This window comes from Clupea harengus, chromosome 19, assembly GCF_900700415.2.
Source record: "Clupea harengus chromosome 19, Ch_v2.0.2, whole genome shotgun sequence".
NCBI classification, from domain to species: Eukaryota; Metazoa; Chordata; class Actinopteri; order Clupeiformes; family Clupeidae; genus Clupea; species Clupea harengus.
In genome coordinates, this window is record NC_045170.1 from 25562528 (window position 1) to 25581505 (window position 18978).

The 18978-nt window shown below is 42.9% G+C and overlaps 2 protein-coding genes and 2 non-coding genes across 4 annotated transcripts; all 4 read right to left on the bottom strand.

Annotated features, from left to right (window-relative positions):
- Positions 1–3925: 3925 nt before the first annotated feature.
- On the bottom strand, positions 3926–10641 carry LOC116224987. The gene is made up of 2 exons (XM_031586182.2): positions 6256–10641; positions 3926–5433 (listed from the first exon to the last, which is right to left on the bottom strand). The coding sequence occupies exons 1-2, from the start codon at positions 9329–9331 to the stop codon at positions 5342–5344; spliced, it is 3168 nt and encodes a 1055-aa protein (XP_031442042.1). The 5' UTR covers positions 9332–10641; the 3' UTR covers positions 3926–5341.
- A 499-nt stretch (positions 10642–11140) lies between these two features.
- pabpc1b (poly A binding protein, cytoplasmic 1 b) lies at positions 11141–17945 on the bottom strand. Its single transcript, XM_012836072.3, has 15 exons — positions 17153–17945; positions 16039–16232; positions 15792–15907; positions 15392–15531; positions 14455–14549; positions 14082–14219; positions 13604–13699; positions 13208–13480; positions 12974–13064; positions 12711–12824; positions 12407–12561; positions 12104–12188; positions 11876–12006; positions 11642–11737; positions 11141–11537 (listed from the first exon to the last, which is right to left on the bottom strand). The coding sequence occupies exons 1-14, from the start codon at positions 17343–17345 to the stop codon at positions 11648–11650; spliced, it is 1911 nt and encodes a 636-aa protein (XP_012691526.1). The 5' UTR covers positions 17346–17945; the 3' UTR covers positions 11141–11537; positions 11642–11647.
- Positions 13822–13956, bottom strand: LOC116225122. Its single transcript, XR_004165929.1, has one exon. It is a non-coding gene; the product is annotated as a small nucleolar RNA SNORA5 (small nucleolar RNA).
- On the bottom strand, positions 14652–14786 carry LOC116225121. The gene has a single exon (XR_004165928.1). It is a non-coding gene; the product is annotated as a small nucleolar RNA SNORA5 (small nucleolar RNA).
- Positions 17946–18978: the final 1033 nt, after the last annotated feature.

Consider the following 18978-nt stretch of genomic DNA (forward strand, 5'->3'; position numbering starts at 1 on the left):
AATCAATTGATAGCGTGCTCTCGCTCTCTTTTTTTTCTCTCTCTCTCTCACACACACACACACACTCACCTCGTCAATGGTGTAAATCAATGTAATTTTCCAATCTGGTATGAGGCAGGATGTCTTTAATTGTCTGACCAGCAACAAATCATTTCCAGTCCCTCTGCGTATTTAGGGAAACAGTCACTCACTACATAGCCTCAACAGTCCTGTCAAACAGCACAAAACTAAATGGGCCATATCGTTGTTTCAACCAGAATTCGGAACCTTCTGATTTCAAGCTTATTAACTACCACAGTAAGGAGACCTAAAAATGAAAGGTGGTATCTAAATGCATGTACATTGGTTGTGTTGTCCCCAACATATTTTCCCATTTTATATTGAGACAAAATCAACAAATGGATTTCCCTTGCAATTTCTGTTTCAGATATGAACATTTATTTAAAGACAGTATTTGTGGACCACAGTATTTTGTAAAATTCATGCCCTGAGAAGTATTTCATCATGTACCATTGAAGTGTATAGATAAGGTGCTTTGATCAAAAGGTAATGTAAGTTATAATTGACCTACTCTAAATATACACATTATCGTTTATACAAGTTACAATGTTTCTACCTGGCTAAGCTATCAGACACATATATGCATGTGAATATGGAGTGATAAGTGAGCGTTCCATCTTTTTGTTTTCATTGTTATGGTGAAAATACCTGTTCAGTCACGCTGTTTCAGCTGCTCACTGTGATGCAGTGAAGTGTCTGTGAAGTTCCATGTTAAAAACACACATTAACACACAACTAGACATCAGCATATTAACCTAACCTACACCAAGCCTAGATAAAAACATTCAGCATTGCATAGATTATATCACTGACCAGCCATAGGAGAGACACATAGAGGATGGAAGGACAAGGTTTCACACATGCCTCCAATAAAGGGAGTATGGAGGGGTGATTTGGAGCCGTACAGGCAAGGACTATTAGAATGGTTTAATGTTTGCCACTGAAACTGAAAGACAGCGGGCACGGGAGCTCAGATCCAGATAGTCATAGTGTGCTGACTGACCCTAAAACATGTTGTTCTCTGCAAATTTGTGGCCTTATTAGTTTGTCAGTATTTTTGGGGGGAGGATATCACACTTTTACTATCTGTAAATTTAAAGCACCTTATAATAGACAATGTATTTGACACATGGTGCAGAATGTGTCAATATTCATGCCTTACTTTGGACAATATGGGTAAAAATAAAACATATTATGCCACCCATTTAGCCGTCATTGTGGAATTCATATTTTGACGGTATGTGTCCTAAAATATTAATATGTTAAATATAATATTAAATGTTTTACCAATAACCAGTCATAACTAATCTGCAATGAAATCATATCATGAAGTGGTCAACATTTCCAGGATCCAATTCAAATACATTACGGTGAGACTAAGTTAGTGTATTTATCACGTGGATTCTGGGCATGCTCAGTTCTGTCTGGAGTTGAAACCACATGTCTATGCATGTGAGTCACCTTCCTTCCTTCACCATGGCAACAGAGATCACAGAGGATCAGTGCAGCAGAGGCTGTGTGGTGCTTCAGTGGAGCCGAAAGTGGCCACAGAAAGACAACCATTGTCTTCAGCAATGCAGCATATACCTGAACCTGGTATTGATTAGGCAGAACCAGTGAGAGCAGGGGAGCAGAAGACAAGGCAGTGACATTTCATTGTCATTTTTTAGCTATTCATGTGCACAGGGGCGGCCCTAGCACATTTGGCGCTCTAGGCGAGCTTCACTCCTGGCGCCCCCCCCCCCTTTCAAACGCTAATTTGCCCTGTAAGACTGCATTTCTTTCACATAAACACAACAACGATCGCGACAATGAACAAACATGAATTCAAGAACAAATCACTGAGAAAATGTCACGCCTGTGCTGGACTACGCTCCGGCCACGCCCCCTGTTGAACTGTTTATGGACACACACACACCTCCACGTCATCTTCCCAATCGCCTGCAAATAATGTTTTCTTAGTCTTCTGAAAGTGAATCTAAAATGATATAACAAAAGTATGTATTATCATAATTTGTTAAATGTAGCTATTATGTAGTTATTAAGCATTTTGGTGTATTTGGACAGCCTGAAAAAAAAATTATCCCAAGATGCATAGCTCTTGATTAGTTGAATCATGTCTAATTAAACTGGCTAGCTCGCTCCACCAAAACTAAAGCTGTCCAAATTTGATTACTCAAATTTTTATGACGCAAAATGACGCAAATTGCGGTACAGCTGAACTTGAACTGATGTTTCTACTGAATGGCAATAACAAGGAACGTCACAAGTCACTGGCTAGCTAGCGTTAGCTAACTAGCAAGATTACATACAAACCATTCGCTAAAGTTGACAACACTTGGATTTTTACCAGTATTCCTCACTTATTGACAAGTTGCCGTGTTTGGCTTCCTTAATGGGTGTGCTATGCAATGAGTAAGGTATGTGTAGTGTTGTTGCACTGGCTATTGGCTTTATATGTGCGCCTATTTTAATCATGTCTTTTTTTGTATAATGTAGAATAAATGGACATCATTTTTTATATACCCGCCTCTGTAAAATCATTAAAGAACTATGTGACAGGGAGTAGGAAAACGTTCAATGATAAGGTACATCTTTTCTTAACTCCACTAAAGTGCCGCGGGCAATTCACGCATTCGTGAACGTTTTCTTATCTGGAATTCATTCTAGGCTAGAACAGGATTTAAGGATTTACCTTTCTCCTTGGCACGTTTCTTTTCTTCTTCCTTTCTTTTCTTCCTAAATTGCGCCCCGGATGGCTTTTGCCTCTTCATTATTTTGTTCTTCAAAGTTTCTTGAACACACACACTCTAACCAAACGCCTCACTGTGCTTGCATGTTCTGACAACAACAAGGACGTACGTACCCCTTCCGTTTTCGATTTTTGGCTAATTTTACCCTAATGTTAGATTTTTTTTTTATGTCAAAATATTGGTTGGAGATATAGAAGGGGGCGCAAAAAAAAAACACAATTCTTGTTTTTCTTCTTTTTTTTTTTTTTGCTGGGCGCAGTTTTTTGCGCCCCCCTCTGAGTGGCGCCCTAGGCGACCGCCTATACCGCCTGTAGGAAAAACCGCCCCTGCATGTGCACATTTTCCATGTATAATTTCCCCCTTATTTACAAGACCACATACATTTGGAAAATGTTCAAAACATTACTTATTTTTGTATCAATTTGTGAAGAGATGATATTTTCGGAAGCTCATGCCCTAAGTGAGCACCAGAGTGCTGCTGTTTTTTTCTCTAGTTAACAAATCTTTAAGAGTTAACTATTGAAATATACTTAGCTTAGCTTTAGCTGTACCGTAGGGGGTTGAACTCTGAGGAACAGTTTGTGGATTTACAGGGACTCTAGAGCAAGCGAAGTTGCAGTGTTATCCGAACCAAGTGAAGTGTTCAGTTCCTGTTTGTAATGACCACAGCATGCAGTTCTTCCTTTCAGTGCCTGAATGGATCTGCACCAGTCTGCACTCACACTCTCCAATGCAGTCTGCTGCCCATTATTGTGAATATATGACCAAATAGGACAGACAGAATGATAGGAAAGGAAATAGGATAGACTGACATTAGTCACAGAGAGTACTGAGGTGATGTCACATAGCACAGGCCATGGAAATATTGTTTTCCTATTTCCATACAGGGAAACACAATGAGCTGGGAAACTGAAAATAGGAGTGGGGAGGAAGTGAGCCAATGGAGAGCATTGTGTAGTTGGACACAGATAAGGCCTGGACTGTAGTCCAACTCCAGGTTAAGTGTTCGAACATCATGTTCTGAACAGGAAATCTTGAAATGCTAGCAAAGTGGCAGATGGTTAGGGCTATGTGTATAACTCTAGCTCATAAAAAAAGATAATAAACATAGCTTTATTTTAGTACTTAATGGAGAAGACTGATTTATTAAGTCAAGTCATACCTCAAATCAGTCAATACATATCTATATGTATTCATAAGACATGCTTTTAACATGAGCTGCCAACATTTTGTTTAGGCAGAGGTCATAAATTGGTCTTGGCAAGACTAGTCAACAAACAGGTTTGTGTACAAACAAATTTGAATAAAAAGCCTAGTCTAAGTACAGGGAATCTTCAATTTATTACTGTTCAAAACATATGCAAAATACATAAAACATATTTGGAGGAATTATTTGGAGGATGTCAGGTTTATGTTGCTGGACATTATCAACTTCTTTTTTTCCTTGTAAAGAAACAAAAAGCTGACAGTGTGTTAATTGAAACCATAAATGAATAAATGTGCCCATTTCATTGGTTGAAGGCATCAGCATGTTTTACAACTATGGCAACAGCCTTAACTACAAACATTGCTGTCGGAGGAGCGTGTGGGGGTTTGAAAAACAGATGTAAAACATTACTTGGGGTAGAAATTAAATCCGTTTACCAAAAAATATATACACAATCACACAAAGGATCTCATTTAATTTGAATACTTAAGTGTCATTGATATAGGAGGTTATCTTGAAAGTACCTTTAAGGGAAGGGGAGTAGATGGAAAGAGAGAGGCAGAGGACAGACTAAATGAGAGGCAGTGGAAACGAGAGACAAAGAGAGTGAGCAGCAGCATGAGTCAGAGTGCTCAGCTCCCTGTGTTTTATGCAGTCTGACCACCTGTCTCCCATTAGGGTCAACCTGACGCTGTGTGAACGGTGGTGGGGGCTACACATATGACTGTTCTTCCTGTCTTAAACTATTCAGCCAGTCACAAGCAGTGACCAATGCTCCCCTCCTGCTAATGTGGAAATAATGTTTGTCTTAATCAAGAATTCACGGTCCAGTGGGAATGATCCCCACTGACTTACGCCACTGAATGCGCAGGCGGAGTAGTTACTGGTGACTCACCGTGATAACATTTCACACAGCCCGCTTACCTGATTAATTTAGTTGACTTGCAAGGTGATGAATTTCAAGACCTCACAGCTCCTAAAGACATACCATACAACTAAATAAAGACAAATGCTTGTCAAACTCCTTGTGTAAATGTCCTTATATGGACAAGGGCTGGTGGGGTTTATAAATCCTGTTTTCTTTCTTTTTCTTGTCAACATACCACAGATTGCTAAACATAAATTACACTGGTTAAAAATGTCAACCTCCCTCTTGATTACTGCTTGCAACTCTTGGAGAATAGTCTGTATGCTTATTCAAAGCCAATGTAAATTGAAACAATGTTCCCAACCTGATCTCTGAAACAGAAGGTGACATATGTTCATGATAGAGTGAAAAGAAGAAAAACAGTGGCACATTGTGGCTGTGAAGACGGATTTCTTAGAGCCAGTGCTGCCCTCTGCATGTACTCTCCTCCTGTATCAATGCCCAATAGATATTAGTCCAGCATTCAAGTGAAGAATGACAAAATTCTGTTGGGAAGGGGGAGATCATACGTAGATGAGTTTCAACCACAAATGAAAGGTCATCTGGCTCTAACAATCTGACATCCAGACTGAGAGAGTAGAATTTAAGATTGTCAACTACAGCCACCAAAAAGAGCAAGATTAACACATTGGGCATCTTTGCATGATGCAGCAACAATTACACAGGCCCACCCACTTGTGGAGGACAATGAGGAATATAATTCAACTTCAGTTAGCACTGATGAATTCACAAACAAATTTCACTCACATAATGGTGACTAAATATTAGAAGTACAATTATAGCCAATATTTTACTCCACAGGACTTCAAATCCTTCACACATTTGATATCTATGGTAAAAAGAAAACCGATGGCTGTTGTGCCCCCTAGCGATTCTCTACCACATTACACATTATTAGCATAGTAGGGAGGTGGACGAGCAGAAGTGTGCTATGGGTGATAAACTTCTTATCCACCCTTGCACTACATAACACGCCTCTCTCCAGGAGCATCTTAAACTGATCTGTTCTTTTCAAAACACTAACACACTTAATTCTACTACGAATCAACTGCTTTTCACTTTAGATATGGATGGTTGAGATGTCACGGGTATTGTATAGAAATGCTGATAATGCACAACTCAGAGCCTTTTACGGCAGTATGGGGTTATAATGCATTATGAAGGTTACGTCTAAAACAAGTGAGCTAACTAGATAACAGCCAAAATTGCCTCGCAAGGACCAAAAATGTTTCTCCTCTTGGCTCTCCCTCACTTATATCAACCTGACTGGAACTAGTATTGCATTGTAGATTGGATGTTGCACTCACTACTGGCTGCCTGCTCGTGCTTGAAGAAAGAAGCCTTGTTCTTCTTGATTGGCTGATAGAATGTGCATTCTTCTTCATTCTCCAAGGCCTCCATAAATGACTGGAACTTCTCCTTGCCTCTCTCGTGATGACCACCAACCAGTTCAGCTAGTGCTGGATCTGCAATGTTCTTTGTGTCCAGCACCAGCAAATTAACGGACTCTTCTTGGAAAGGGTTGCCCATCTCTTTTATCACTCTGAACAGTGCCTCCACCCTCTCAAGGAAAGATGTCTGAGCACTTAAGGTCTGTTCATGGTGTTTGGTGCTGATGGTTGCGTCTTTCACACCAGAAATGGCCTCATATGCAGATACCAGATGGCTCACTTCAGGTCCAGCCACCATCCATCTCCAAAGTGCCCCTGGGTCCTCTGTTAGTCCAATGGCTCCTCCATCACCCTTGATGGCTGCATTGTTCTGTTCATGGGCTTGGTCAATGGCCATGGCAGAGAAGTCTCTTCTGGACTTGTGAACAACAAAGTTTCCTTTGTGAAACTCTCTGGCTACGTCTTGATGCTGCTTCTCGAGAGACATCATGTCTCTGAAGTGAACTGGAAGCCACCGAGCATAATTGACATTGTTATTCGCGAAGAAGTAGGGGATCAGTTCTGAGAGTGCTTCACGGTAAAGGTCGAAGTTTCCTTCCCTGAAGGAGCGTATCAACAGGAGCAGGACCAGCTCCATGTCCAAAACCAGATCCCAGAACTGGAACTGTGGACTCTGAGGTCTCCGCTGATCACACCAGTCTTCAAAGGTCAGCGTTGGTCTGCCAGACTCCTCAGAGCAGTAGTCTTGGTAGGCTTCTTTCTTCAGTTTATACAGGCTGCATGCTGTGATCTGGTGGGCCAATCTTGTCCTGGTGATACTTGACACAGTCAGGAATGACTCAGCTGTACCAGATGAGGCCACCCCTGCTTCAGCAATAGCACTGGTCCAGCCACTGTGTTCCAGTAGTGTTCCAAGGGAACCAAGCGCAGCCTTCTCTATGTTAAGTCCCCCAAACATGATAACAAATTTGTCCTCTCCATACTCTGGCCACTGCCACTGGATTTGTTTTGCTAGTGCAAACAGTGGTTGATCAGCAGCTATGACCGGGGTCTGCCCTGGGTTGAGGAATGCCACTGTATCTCGAATCTTCCCCATGGCATGTTTAATGGTTGCAACAGAGTGAGCCTGGTCTCGTATCAAAGGCAACAGTGATGTCATGCTCACTTCAAAAGGCTGGCTCCTCTTCTGTGCTGCATGGTGGGCTGCCCATGTGATACTGAGAGTATCACCCACACTCTCAGTGACAGACACCTCCTCTAGCCACCTGTACTCTTCCTTCAGGTGTGACTGGATTGAGTGTAGTGCTTGGTATAATTGGCTTGGCACAGCTGGAGGTTCGGGGTTCTTAGTAAGGTACGCTGGTTTAACATTGGTGAATGATTCAGGAAGCTCAGGAACTATCTTCACCCTGTTATCTCCACTGAGCTTCAGTGGCTCTCGTTCCTCACCAGGATGTTCAGGGCTTGGGTGTTGAAACAGAGACATACTGGTACCATGGAAGGAAGTTTGAGCTGTAGTCGGTGTTGAATTGTGGTCGATGTTGTCCACCGCGGACGTTGTGAACACCTGCTTCCTCAACACTGGTGGACAGACAACTCCATCATCCACGTACTGAGCTACAACAGCTTCTCCAAGCTGGGCTGAGATTTCTAAGACTCTATCATAGGTGATGCTGAGTCCATTGTCATGGAGCATGTCTATGAGCTGCCTTTTCCTTGTTTTGGCAAACACCGACATGCCCATGTACACAACAAATGGTGTCTCCCGGTCCTTGGAATGTCTGTGGACGTGAGATCCGGCCTTGTATTTGTCTAAACAATTGTACTGTAAGAGCTGAGCCATAGCAAGGTCAGACTTTGAGGCTCCATGTTGGAGTTGTGACTTGATGTCTGCTCCATGCTCAATCATGCAAACAAACTGAAGCAGTGATGACGGTACAGCATCTTCTAGGCACCCATCATGGAATGTGCCATTCCACTGTGATTTGTGTTGAAGCATTTCACGTCTTATCATCCCAGCAGCCTTTGCAAGATGAACGGCTTCTCCATATTTGCTTGCTTGTGCAAGAATTGACCCTACATCCTCCTTAAAGGCCAGTAGGACATCACGTCCATGATGTTCAGCTTGTAGATCAGGGATGTGTTGAAGCAGCTGGTCCTTCAGTCGGGTAGCATGAACATCAGGACTGTCGATGCCAAGCTGCTCCAGCCTCTGCCTGTAGAGCACACATAGGTCGGCAAGTCGGAAGACTGATGGAGCTGAACTCTCATTTGCAGATTTTGTCTCAATGATGTATGTTACCAGTTCAGAGAAGGCAATTGGATATGCTTCCCTCTTTCCTACCTCAGAGTTGCAGTATGCTTCCCTCAGCTCTTCAGCGCGCAGGTGCGCTCGTTCTCGGTTGTAGAGACCAGCCAAGCATGCACTGTGGTACTTCAGTTCCTGCGCCACCACATCTCCAGCACTCAGTTTGGCAAGCAGCTTTCCATCATTGAGAGTCTTTGCACACTTGTTGACTCTCTTGTTCAGTTTCATGGTCATAGCTTGTCTAAAGTCATCTAGATCTCCCTCCACCTCACATATGAAACATTCTTTCTGTTTGGGGTCTGACATTCTCCGTGGTATTTTGCTGCTGCTGCCGCTGCTGCTGTTCTCATCTGTTGCAGGATACAATCTCTTTTCTGCCCTTTGTAACTTAGTGTTGCTGAACAGAAGCCTGCAACTAGCATGGTACTGTGCTTGATTTTCCCTCAGGGTTGCCTCTATCCCACTGCCGTCATCAAGCCTTCGTGGGTCCATCTTGATCGGTAGCGCATTCACTGCATGAAATAGAGGAATATTCCTCCCTAAGAGGCTGTATCCATCCTCTACCCTTCTGGCAGGATTTTCAAGTGGAGATGTTAGGCATTCGCTCTCCTCTGTTTGACAGAGGCAACACTTGGTCCAGTTGGTCTGCCATGATGCAGTATCACATTTGGTGTTTGAAGCCATTCTGATGACCAGGGCCGAGGGTTTATCCTTTTACCACCCTGTATCATGGGCACTTTCCTGTATGGGATACAACTAGGTTCATGCATGTCTGCCCTACACCTAGCCCGATCGTTCATCCAATGTCATTTAAGTCCCGTGCGATCTGTACACCATCCAGATAACTTTGAAACCCCATTATCCTTGGCTCGGCTCTCCCGCGCTGGCACCTCCTGTCAATTCAGGTGCGGTTGCTTAACAGGTCCGTGGGGTAGGTTAAGCAACATTTGGGACACTAAGTATGAGATGCACTCCTCCTTAGCTGACATTGAACCCCATGCTGAGTTTCACAGCAGTAATTGTCACCAGTGTGCCATGGTAGTGCCGACAATCACTCCTTTAGAAAAATGGCTTCATGGATCAATCAGGTCTGGTTTGTTGACTTCATGCACTTTGCATCTGGAGCATGGCATACTCCCTCACACAGAGAGACCCTCTGCCTGTTACCCTCACCTAGTTTAGCCCGTGAGCCAACACGGTTTGCCAGGGTGTGGCCGTTGCCGTGCACTAGCAACTTCTTGGAGCCATAGATGAGAGTTAGGTAAGTAGTGAGGACCAGTGCCAGGAGTCCATCCGGAGGATGTGGCTGACTGATGAAACAAAGGTACTACCTCTACTACTCCACCCTACACCCCATGCACTAAATATAAATACTGCTCTATATATTTAGAAATTAACATGTCAAAAAAATAACAAAACACTCATAAGGCAAGCGAAAATGCAGAAAAAGACTGATCTAAATAGCCAAAAAGTGTGAAGTTATTCACTTGAGTTTTGTTTTTTTAAGTAGAACAATTAGAATCAGCATGCAAGAAAACATAGAAATCGACACCAAGATCATTCTAATCCATCAAGTACATGCATTTCTATGAGCAAAACCATTTTCGGCAGACGCATTCGGCGTCCATCTTGAAAAATGGCTACCATCTTGGATTTTTAAATGGCAAGTCAGGCAGATTTGCTAAGTAGACCCTTGGGAACCACCATGCCAAATTTGGTGCGTGTATCACATTTTGCACAATTTCTGTGAAAAATTGCTGTTATCTGCCCCACTCTGCATGAAAGCCTCAAACAAATGACTTCTGTAGAGAGCAGTTGTCACTGATAAAAGCCAACTGATATATATATTTAAGCAATATAATTTAAAGCCTCATACTACACTTGTACTCGTTCTTACATTTCCAAAGTTTCCAACTGGGGAAAAAAAATTAAGTTCAATAGCCTGAGTAGCTAGTGTTAAGCATTCCACTTTACGTGACCAGAATGAATGTACAGACTGTATGAAAGTGGTTTGATCCAATATATATATGAATAAATATAAATAAATAAAAACGCCCACCTAATTTAACTGGGATGCAGCAGTAGAGAGGAGAGCCCTCAACTAACTACATCAGAGTTCTGAAACGTATTGATCATCTCCTGGCTTGTTTTCACATTTCGCTGACGTAACATCTGTTCAGACAGCTTGGTAACAATATTATTTGACAGTACAGCCATCCACAAAGTGAACGGACTTCATTCCATAATATTTGGGCTAAAGTTCTACAGCTTCAACAAGTTAGTGACAGCAGTTCCAGCTTGGATGACAGGCCCTATGAGGGATCTAGGTCAATCTTGGCTTACAGACCGCACCGTTGCCATCTTAACAGACCCAGAACGCACGTCTTCATGTCATCAGGAGCCAAATGCCAGTAAAGTACAATCTAGCAGACTACATGTCAATGTAACTTCACAGTGTGAACATGCGCAATAACAAAAATACCCTTCCAAACATGTTTTTAATAGGTTTTATTTCAGCAAGCAATTTTTAATTCAGGATAAACTTCACAATGCCAAGTTCACAGCCCTCTCCTGTCCACTCCGAGCCGATACTCTTGGCCTTCACAAAGTAAAAGGAATAAAAGAAGGAAGGAATGCTTCTGGGTCACCAACCCTTTTTCTGGAATACTCCGCAGATTTTACAGTTTTTATGTTTTAAAATTTTTCTTTTTTTTTCTGCATTTTTTAAAATAAACAAGGCCTAGCGTTCTCATTTCCAGACCTGGCGGACCTAGTTTCCTTTCCTTTTTTTAAAATGTTTTAAGATCTTTTTGCAATGTTTTGTGTGTTTTCATTTTTTCAATGTTTAATTTTTTTTCATCGGTGAAGCAAGTTTCAAGGTTCCCCATTCCTATAAACAGAGAGAAAATAACAAAATGGGTTTTCCAGGCAATTGATGACTCATATCAACACAGTCAAAAAAAAAAAAAAAAAAAAGACAGGTGGGCTCCTTACCTTGGCTTAGACACTTGGAACACCAGCAGAGTTGGGCGTTTTCTGGGCTGCCTCTTTAGCCTGGTGCGCTTGAAGCACAGCCACGGCCTCATCCACCTAAGGCAAAGTACAAGGCCAAAGTTAAACACAAAAATAAATACTGAAAAAAGCTGGACCAGAACCGGTCAACATTTTGGACTAAGGAATGTACCATTTAAGTCAGCTAGTAAAGAAGATTCCATTAGCTTGACTGACCTTAGAGCGCAGGGACTCTGGAGACTCCAGCATGTGGAGCAGCTCAGAGTTATCAATCTCCAACAGCATTCCAGTGATCTTTCCAGCCAGGGTTGGGTGCATGTTCTGGATCATTGGGAAGAGACGCTCACCTGCGGACAGGAGAAACTGGTTTAGGCCCCTGGTTCTCCTATGCATAGCTCTTCACATATTCTAACATGATTGACAATAACCTGTAGCTCCACTCACCCAGCATCTGCTTCTGCTCCTGTGGAGGGGCGGCTGCCAGCATGGAGGCGGTCAGAGGCTCCTGGCCCTGCACATGGACGGCAGGCTGCAGGGAAAACCAGAGAAAATGCTTAGATTTCAAAAACACCATGAGAGTTCAAGACCAGAAATCAAGGGACCATCCTCTCACTGTAAGCAGATCACGTAAAGAGGAGAGCGCAATATTGCCCAATAGAGCGCCAATGACCCACCCAACCACTGACCCTCCCCCCCAACACACAATTAAGCAGTACGTCCCTAAAAGTGAACCTCTTCAGTATGTACCTGCTGCATGGGAACCTGTGGTTGCGTGTTCATGTGCTGCTGGGGGTTGCGCACTCCAGGAGCATACTTGTACTGGGGCACACCACGCACCCCCGGGGCTGCAGCCGCCGCCGCCGCCGCCGCAGCAGCAGTAGGGCGAGGACCCATTGGCTGGCCTGGAGGGATGAACAGTTTTAGCCACTTAAAAGGGAGTAGCACATAACAATCCAAGACAGCACTTTATATTTTTCACATATTTATCTATCTATTTATATATATATATGGTTGGGTGCAACGGAGACATAAACAGACGTGGGACACTCACCAACACGCTGTGTGGACACCATGCGAGGCACCTGGGAGGTTGGCCTCATAGTGCTGAAGGTCTGGGGCCCTCGTGGGGCCTGGGCCCTCATGGCGCCTGGCATATTCTGGAAGTCTGCAGACAGGGAAAGAACCTGACATTTAAAACCTAGCACCTCCCTGGTCAGAGACAGTTTCACATGTGTTACAAATTGTTGACTGAAGTGAGATTCTTGGGGATATGTGCCTGAAACTCTCCCCTTCCATATGAAGTAAGGAACTCACGCTGTGGTCTGACTCCCTGTGTCGTCCAGCGGGGGCTGGGCCTTAGCTGGGCCAGCTGGCTTGTGGGGTAGTACGCAGCTCTGTTCTGAGCCTACAAAAGCAGTAGAAGACATTTTAACATTGTTGGGACAGTTTCAGAATAGTTGGCATAAACACAAGAACAGGAAGACTCTTAGGCATTCATCAGAAGTGCCTGATTTGCTCTATATTTGAGGCATCGCTCATGGCCTTTACCTGTGGAATGGCTGCCATGAAGTAACCGGATGGCGGAGCGGGCTGGTAAGGGTTGATGACTGGGTTTGGCACGGTGCGCACGCTGGCCATCCTCTGCATGTACTGGTTGGTGAGGTGGGCCTGGCGCTCCTCCTTGCGCTGTGCCAGTGCCACGTAGAGCGGCTTGGTGGCCACGATGCGTCCGTTCATTTCAGTCACAGCTTTAGTGGCCTCTTCAGGAGAGGAGAAGCACACGAAACCAAAGCCTTTGCTTCGGCCACCCTCCATCATGACCTGAAGCAGAAGCAGAAGAAAAGGGACGTTGAAGAGGGCAGGGCTTCAGTTTCCCACAGGCAGAATATATATGCTTGACATACTTCACCCAGAAACAACACATGAACGTAAAAATGCTCATACCTTTGCACTGGTGATGGTACCGAATGGAGTGAACTCCTTGCGCAGACGCTCATCATCAATGCCATCATCAAGATTTTTCACGTAAAGGTTGACGCCCTAAAGCAATATGAAAACCCCCCCAGAAAATGAGTCTCACGCTAGCAGTCATCTTCACCCTCAATACATCAATAGCATTCATTCATCATCTTCCTCATTCCTCTTAATGAAGACAGCAGGAAGCTTGTCGGTAGCTCCATCTATCTCCAGCGCCCCACTACAAAGGACGTGGAGCCCATGGGCTAGTCAATACTGTAGCAGCCATTTTGGCCAGTGTGGTCCACTGACAAGGAGACACTGAATTTGACAAAGCTGCAAGGTAATTAAAAGTATGCACACAATAGAAACATAACCTGACAACAACTTCCCAATACAATGTTAGGAAAGATGGAAAACATGTAAGGCAGCAGGGCCCCAGGAGAGGAGTTGTATCTGACTGTACCTGGTAGCGTGTCATCCGGTCCTGCTTCATCTGCTCAAACTTGCGTTTAAGCTCCGTCTGCCGCTCCACTTTCTTCTGGGCACGTCCCACATAGATGAGCTTCCCATTCAACTCTTTCCCATTCATCTCATCCACAGCCTGGGCAGAGGAACAGAGTAGAACATATGAACAACCAAGCACTACAACAATGAAGGTCCAAGTCACCATTCAACTCCCAACTTCGTCTTTTGACAGTGCTACAGAGTGGTCAAGGTCATCTTACACAACTCCCATAATTCATAATTGCATGCAATGCCAAGATTACAAAAATGTCCCAAGTGTCAAAACCCAAAACCTGAGAAAAGGACAAGGAAAAGAGGACATTAAGACTCACCCTCTGGGCATCCTCGTGTCTCTCAAAGCTGACAAAGCCAAAGCCTCTGGACTTGCCACTATCATCAGTCATTACTCGAATGCTCATGGAAGTGCCTGAGTAAGAGAAGAATGACCATCAGCACCACCCTCAATACATCAATAGCATACATTCACCATCTTCTTCTTCCTCATTCCTCTTAATGAAGACAGCAGGAAGCATGTCGGTAGCTCCATCTATCTCCAGCGCCCCACTACAAAGGACGTGGAGCCCATGGGCTAGTCAATACTGTAGCAGCCATTTTGGCCAGTGTGGTCCACTGACAAGGAGACACTGAATTTGACAAAGCTGCAAGGTAATTAAAAGTATGCACACAATAGAAACATAACCTCACAACAACTTCTCAATACAATGTTAGGAAAGATGGAAAACATTCTCCCTCATATACTTCAGAGATTGCTCACAATCCAACCATTTTGCTTGCTGTTATGCAACATCACTGAAATCATGTTATGGGGAAAAATGGGTGTACTGCCTTTAAGGACCAGGTTTATGAACAGAGAATGCCAGTTGTCCAGTAAAAGGTGGTTTTAAACAAAAAAACAATTGTCTACGTATTGAAACTGGATACAAAACTGATGCTATAGCACTGTTCAGCACTTGTCAGAGTGCTTCAGTTATCAATGCATCTCACTTACAGTAATGGTTACATCTCATGTACATCGAACAAGATTTCCAAAGGCCACAAGGAAAAATACCACTTGCAGTAACCCCAAAGCAACTATGGATGATCATATTTATATGTCCCCCATCTCCTTAAGAGATTTTCAAGACACATTTATGAACAGGCATCTCAGACCAACTTTCCTAAGGTGGTTGGCCTGCTTCAGTACAAGTTTTTGTGAGGCATTTCTTAATGTCTGCTTATTCTTTTGCTCTACCAGAACATTTTGCTCACCATATGCTTTGAAGACCTCCCTCAATTTCTCATCATTCATGTCCTCGCCAAAGTTTTTGATGTAAACATTGGTGAACTCCTTGGCCCTGGCGCCGAGCTCCGCCTCGCGCTCCTTGCGAGATTTGAAGCGGCCTACAAACCTGTGGGAGCATCAGTTCCACAATTAGATCAGTCATGCACAATAGCAACATGAGAGGAAACATGTATTTGCAAGACGCATTAGAGAATAGATATGGAGATAATAAATATATATATATACACACACACACTTTCTTTAAATCAAGGTTAGGCAACATGGCACACACTGCAAGTGGACACAGCACAAATTCACACAAGATCCAAGTAATAGTAGTACCTCTAACACATGCATTTAAACAAAATACTAATTCAACACACTTACACTTTGCGATCATTGAGCAACATGCCATTCATTTTCTCAATGGCCCTCTCTGCTGCCTCTTGAGTCTCAAAGTGCACAAAGCCATAGCCTTTCGAGCCATTCTCATCACAAACCACCTTTAAAAGGAGATTAGAAAGCAAAGACATTTTCAAATGTGTTAACCTACAAGCCCAAGCAAGTAAAAATATAAGGACTCTGGACAACCAATGTCAGCCTTTTCAACATTGTAAAGACCCCAGTAACTCACCTTGCAAGACAGGATGTTGCCAAAAGCTGAAAATGTGTCATAGAGGGCTTTGTTGTCAATGGACTTGTCCAGATTCTTGATGAAGATGTTGCCAACTCCACTCTTTCTCAGAGAAGGATCACGCTGGGACCACATGATGCGGACAGGTCTGCCTTTAATTACGTCAAAGTTCATGGTGTCCAATGCACGCTCAGCTGTAGAAACAAGCAAAAACCAAATTAATTTTAATACGGAGTACCAAGACTGACCTTACAGGGTTACCATTTTGCACCATATTTACAGCTTTGGGTGAGATGTTCATATTAGGAATTAATAAGTTATTTCGATAACAGCAGCAATTAAAATGCCCAAATCAAGAATATGTCGATTACAATGTGTTTAGAGGCCCTAAGTTCAATATTCATATTCAACAGTTGAGGGTGATTAAGTACGCCTTATGTTTATCTGAAAAAGACACGACGCCCCACCCAATTTGCGCAGTCAGACAACTCGGTTCCACAACCCCCTGTTCGATTGACTTAACAGACCATGTGCTTACATTTGTATGATTACGGCCTGTCGTGGTAGGTAGGCAACTTTTATTTATTGCGTTTGGCAAACGCCTTCGCTATGGCATCGCTGCGCCATACTGTGCGTCATGTAACCGCACACACATGGCGTATTCCATGAAATGTCTTCGCACATGGCCGTCAGTTTGTTCCATCACGTATTACGTTTTAGATCAAAATATATAACATCAGGTCACTAAGAAAAAACATCATGCATCAGCTTAAACCAATGATTCAGTTAAAATACTATTTTCATTTCGACAGTCTCCCATTTTAACAGTAGTCAGGCTAACTCGACAAGCTAGCTACCTGACACCACTTATTTAGGCCTCTCGAGACATCCACGTTAAGCTAGCTAGAGGCCAACATAATCCTATCAAGCTAGCAGGCTAACATACTGCAGTGTGCGCACGCAACACGTTCATGCCACGAGTAATATTTAATGGCTTGCTAGCAAGCATGTTAGCACATTTAAGCTAACGTTAGTTATACTGTCTAACGTTAAAACACACAACCATACAATAAATCTTAACCATGAATCGTAACAATTGACAAACAGTACTTACCATCAGCAGGTTGCTGGAAGTTGACATAGGCATATCCGAGAGAACGACGTGTTATCATGTCCCTACAGACACGGATAGAGAGAATAGCACCAGCGGGGCTAAACTTCTCGTACAGCATGGCTTCGGTCACATCCTGGTGGAGGTCTCCAACGTAAAGTGAAGCCATCGGATAACTTGGAGCGCTGGGGTTCATCTTGTTAAACGGATTCGGTCAAATACAGTGGTTGTAGCTTAAAACCGTCAATTCTGCAGTTCGTTCTAGCGAAGATCTCACTCGCTGGTTTCAGTGATCTTCTTGCCGTTAGCTCGTCAGCTCAATACGCCTTTTTGCTAACGCTGCTAGCCACTTCAAATGCTAAAATGTAAAAGGTAGTGACACTAAAATAGCTCAATATTAAAACACTATAACTGACGAGATTCAGCGTGTTCGGTGCACTTAAAAGCGTGTTGCTAATAAGACCGGATAAAGGTATCGTAATTGAATGCCTGCAGCAAGGCCTTTCCACTTAGCTAGTAACGTTAACGGATGATTAGCTTACCAGCTACCTAGCAACATACGTCGGTTTAAAAATTGAGTTAGTTATCCCCGTATCGTACCGTCCAGACCACGATAAGCGACTCCTGCTTCACCGATTTTATTATAAAAAGAAAAATGATTTTTTGGAGTTTTTAAGGTTTTTAAATTTTTTTTTTTTTTTTAGATTTTTTATATAACGTGTGCCGAGGCAAGCTCAGGAGCACACAAGCACTCACACAGCACTAACAGCCGGGGTTTGGGGAGGGACAAAATGTGGGCGTCGATAGATATATACCCTCGTGTACGTCATCACAGCGAACCAGTCATGTGCAAGCTGTTGGGGGGGGGGGGGGGGAGAAATCCACGATTCATCACCAGTACAGTGCGTTGGAATTTGATTGGTGTGTTATTAACTGCTGATCATGTTATCACTAGAATAATTCAATTTAGTAAAACGTTTCAAACCTGACATAAGTGCAACACTAAACTACTTTTAAAAAAAAAGAGTCCAATATAAAAATATGGTGAAGAGGAAATGGCTTGTGCATTTTTTCCTTATTTCATCATTAGCCTTCAACCAAAACCTTGATTGTATATTAGTGTCCAAATTTCACGAAAACTTAAATCTTCTGATAATAATAATATTAATAATATACTGTACCAAATCATCAAAGAGGAGTCTCTGCCCTGCAGAGCACCATAGCTTTGATCAAAAGAGCACTTGCATGAAAGAAAAAAACAGAGGGAAAATTGAACTCTACATCAAAGTGTTTAAACCCTCTACTTGATAAGTGGGATTCAAGGTCATAAATTAAGAGTTGGGGCAATATAAAGTGTCTGAGTACTGGTGCAGACTATAAATAAATACACATCACGGACATGAACAGCAATGTCATTGTCACTGTGACACCAACAATTCCTCCTCATGTATCAAATGTTTTTTTTTTCTCCTCAAGGTCAAAAATCCACCAGAAGGGGGAGCAGCAGTCTTACTGGAGAGAGATGTGAATGTCATAATCTTAAAATACCTTAGTAACTATCATTACACCTGTTTACATTATATGTCTTCATCACACTCGAACACTAAAAAAACTCCTCTTTTATAACAATTTAGCTGGTCATCAGACCATCCACTTTTATCTGTAAAAGGGTGTTAGATATAGTTTGTTTGTTGTAGTGAATAAGTCTTCTGAATCCCTATGCAAATATACCAGAATGTACCAATCTATTGAAAATGCCCCAGCCTATTTAAATGTATATTCTTACAGTAGTCTGGTGAAAATGAAAAAAATATGATACATAGGGGAAT

Excerpts from the sequence above, each read along its gene's own strand:
- LOC116224987 (XM_031586182.2), bottom strand. The coding sequence starts at position 9,331 with ATGGCTTCAAACACCAAATGTGATACTGCATCATGGCAGACCAACTGG. Across the intron at positions 5,434-6,255 it reads GCACGAGCAGGCAGCCAGTA|AATTTTGTCATTCTTCACTT; the intron begins GTGAGTGCAACA and ends CCTTCCCAACAG.
- pabpc1b (XM_012836072.3), bottom strand. The coding sequence starts at position 17,345 with ATGAACCCCAGCGCTCCAAGTTATCCGATGGCTTCACTTTACGTTGGA. Across the intron at positions 14,220-14,454 it reads GACACGAGGATGCCCAGAGG|GCTGTGGATGAGATGAATGG; the intron begins GTGAGTCTTAAT and ends TCCTCTGCCCAG. Across the intron at positions 13,481-13,603 it reads GTACCATCACCAGTGCAAAG|GTCATGATGGAGGGTGGCCG; the intron begins GTATGAGCATTT and ends CTTCTGCTTCAG.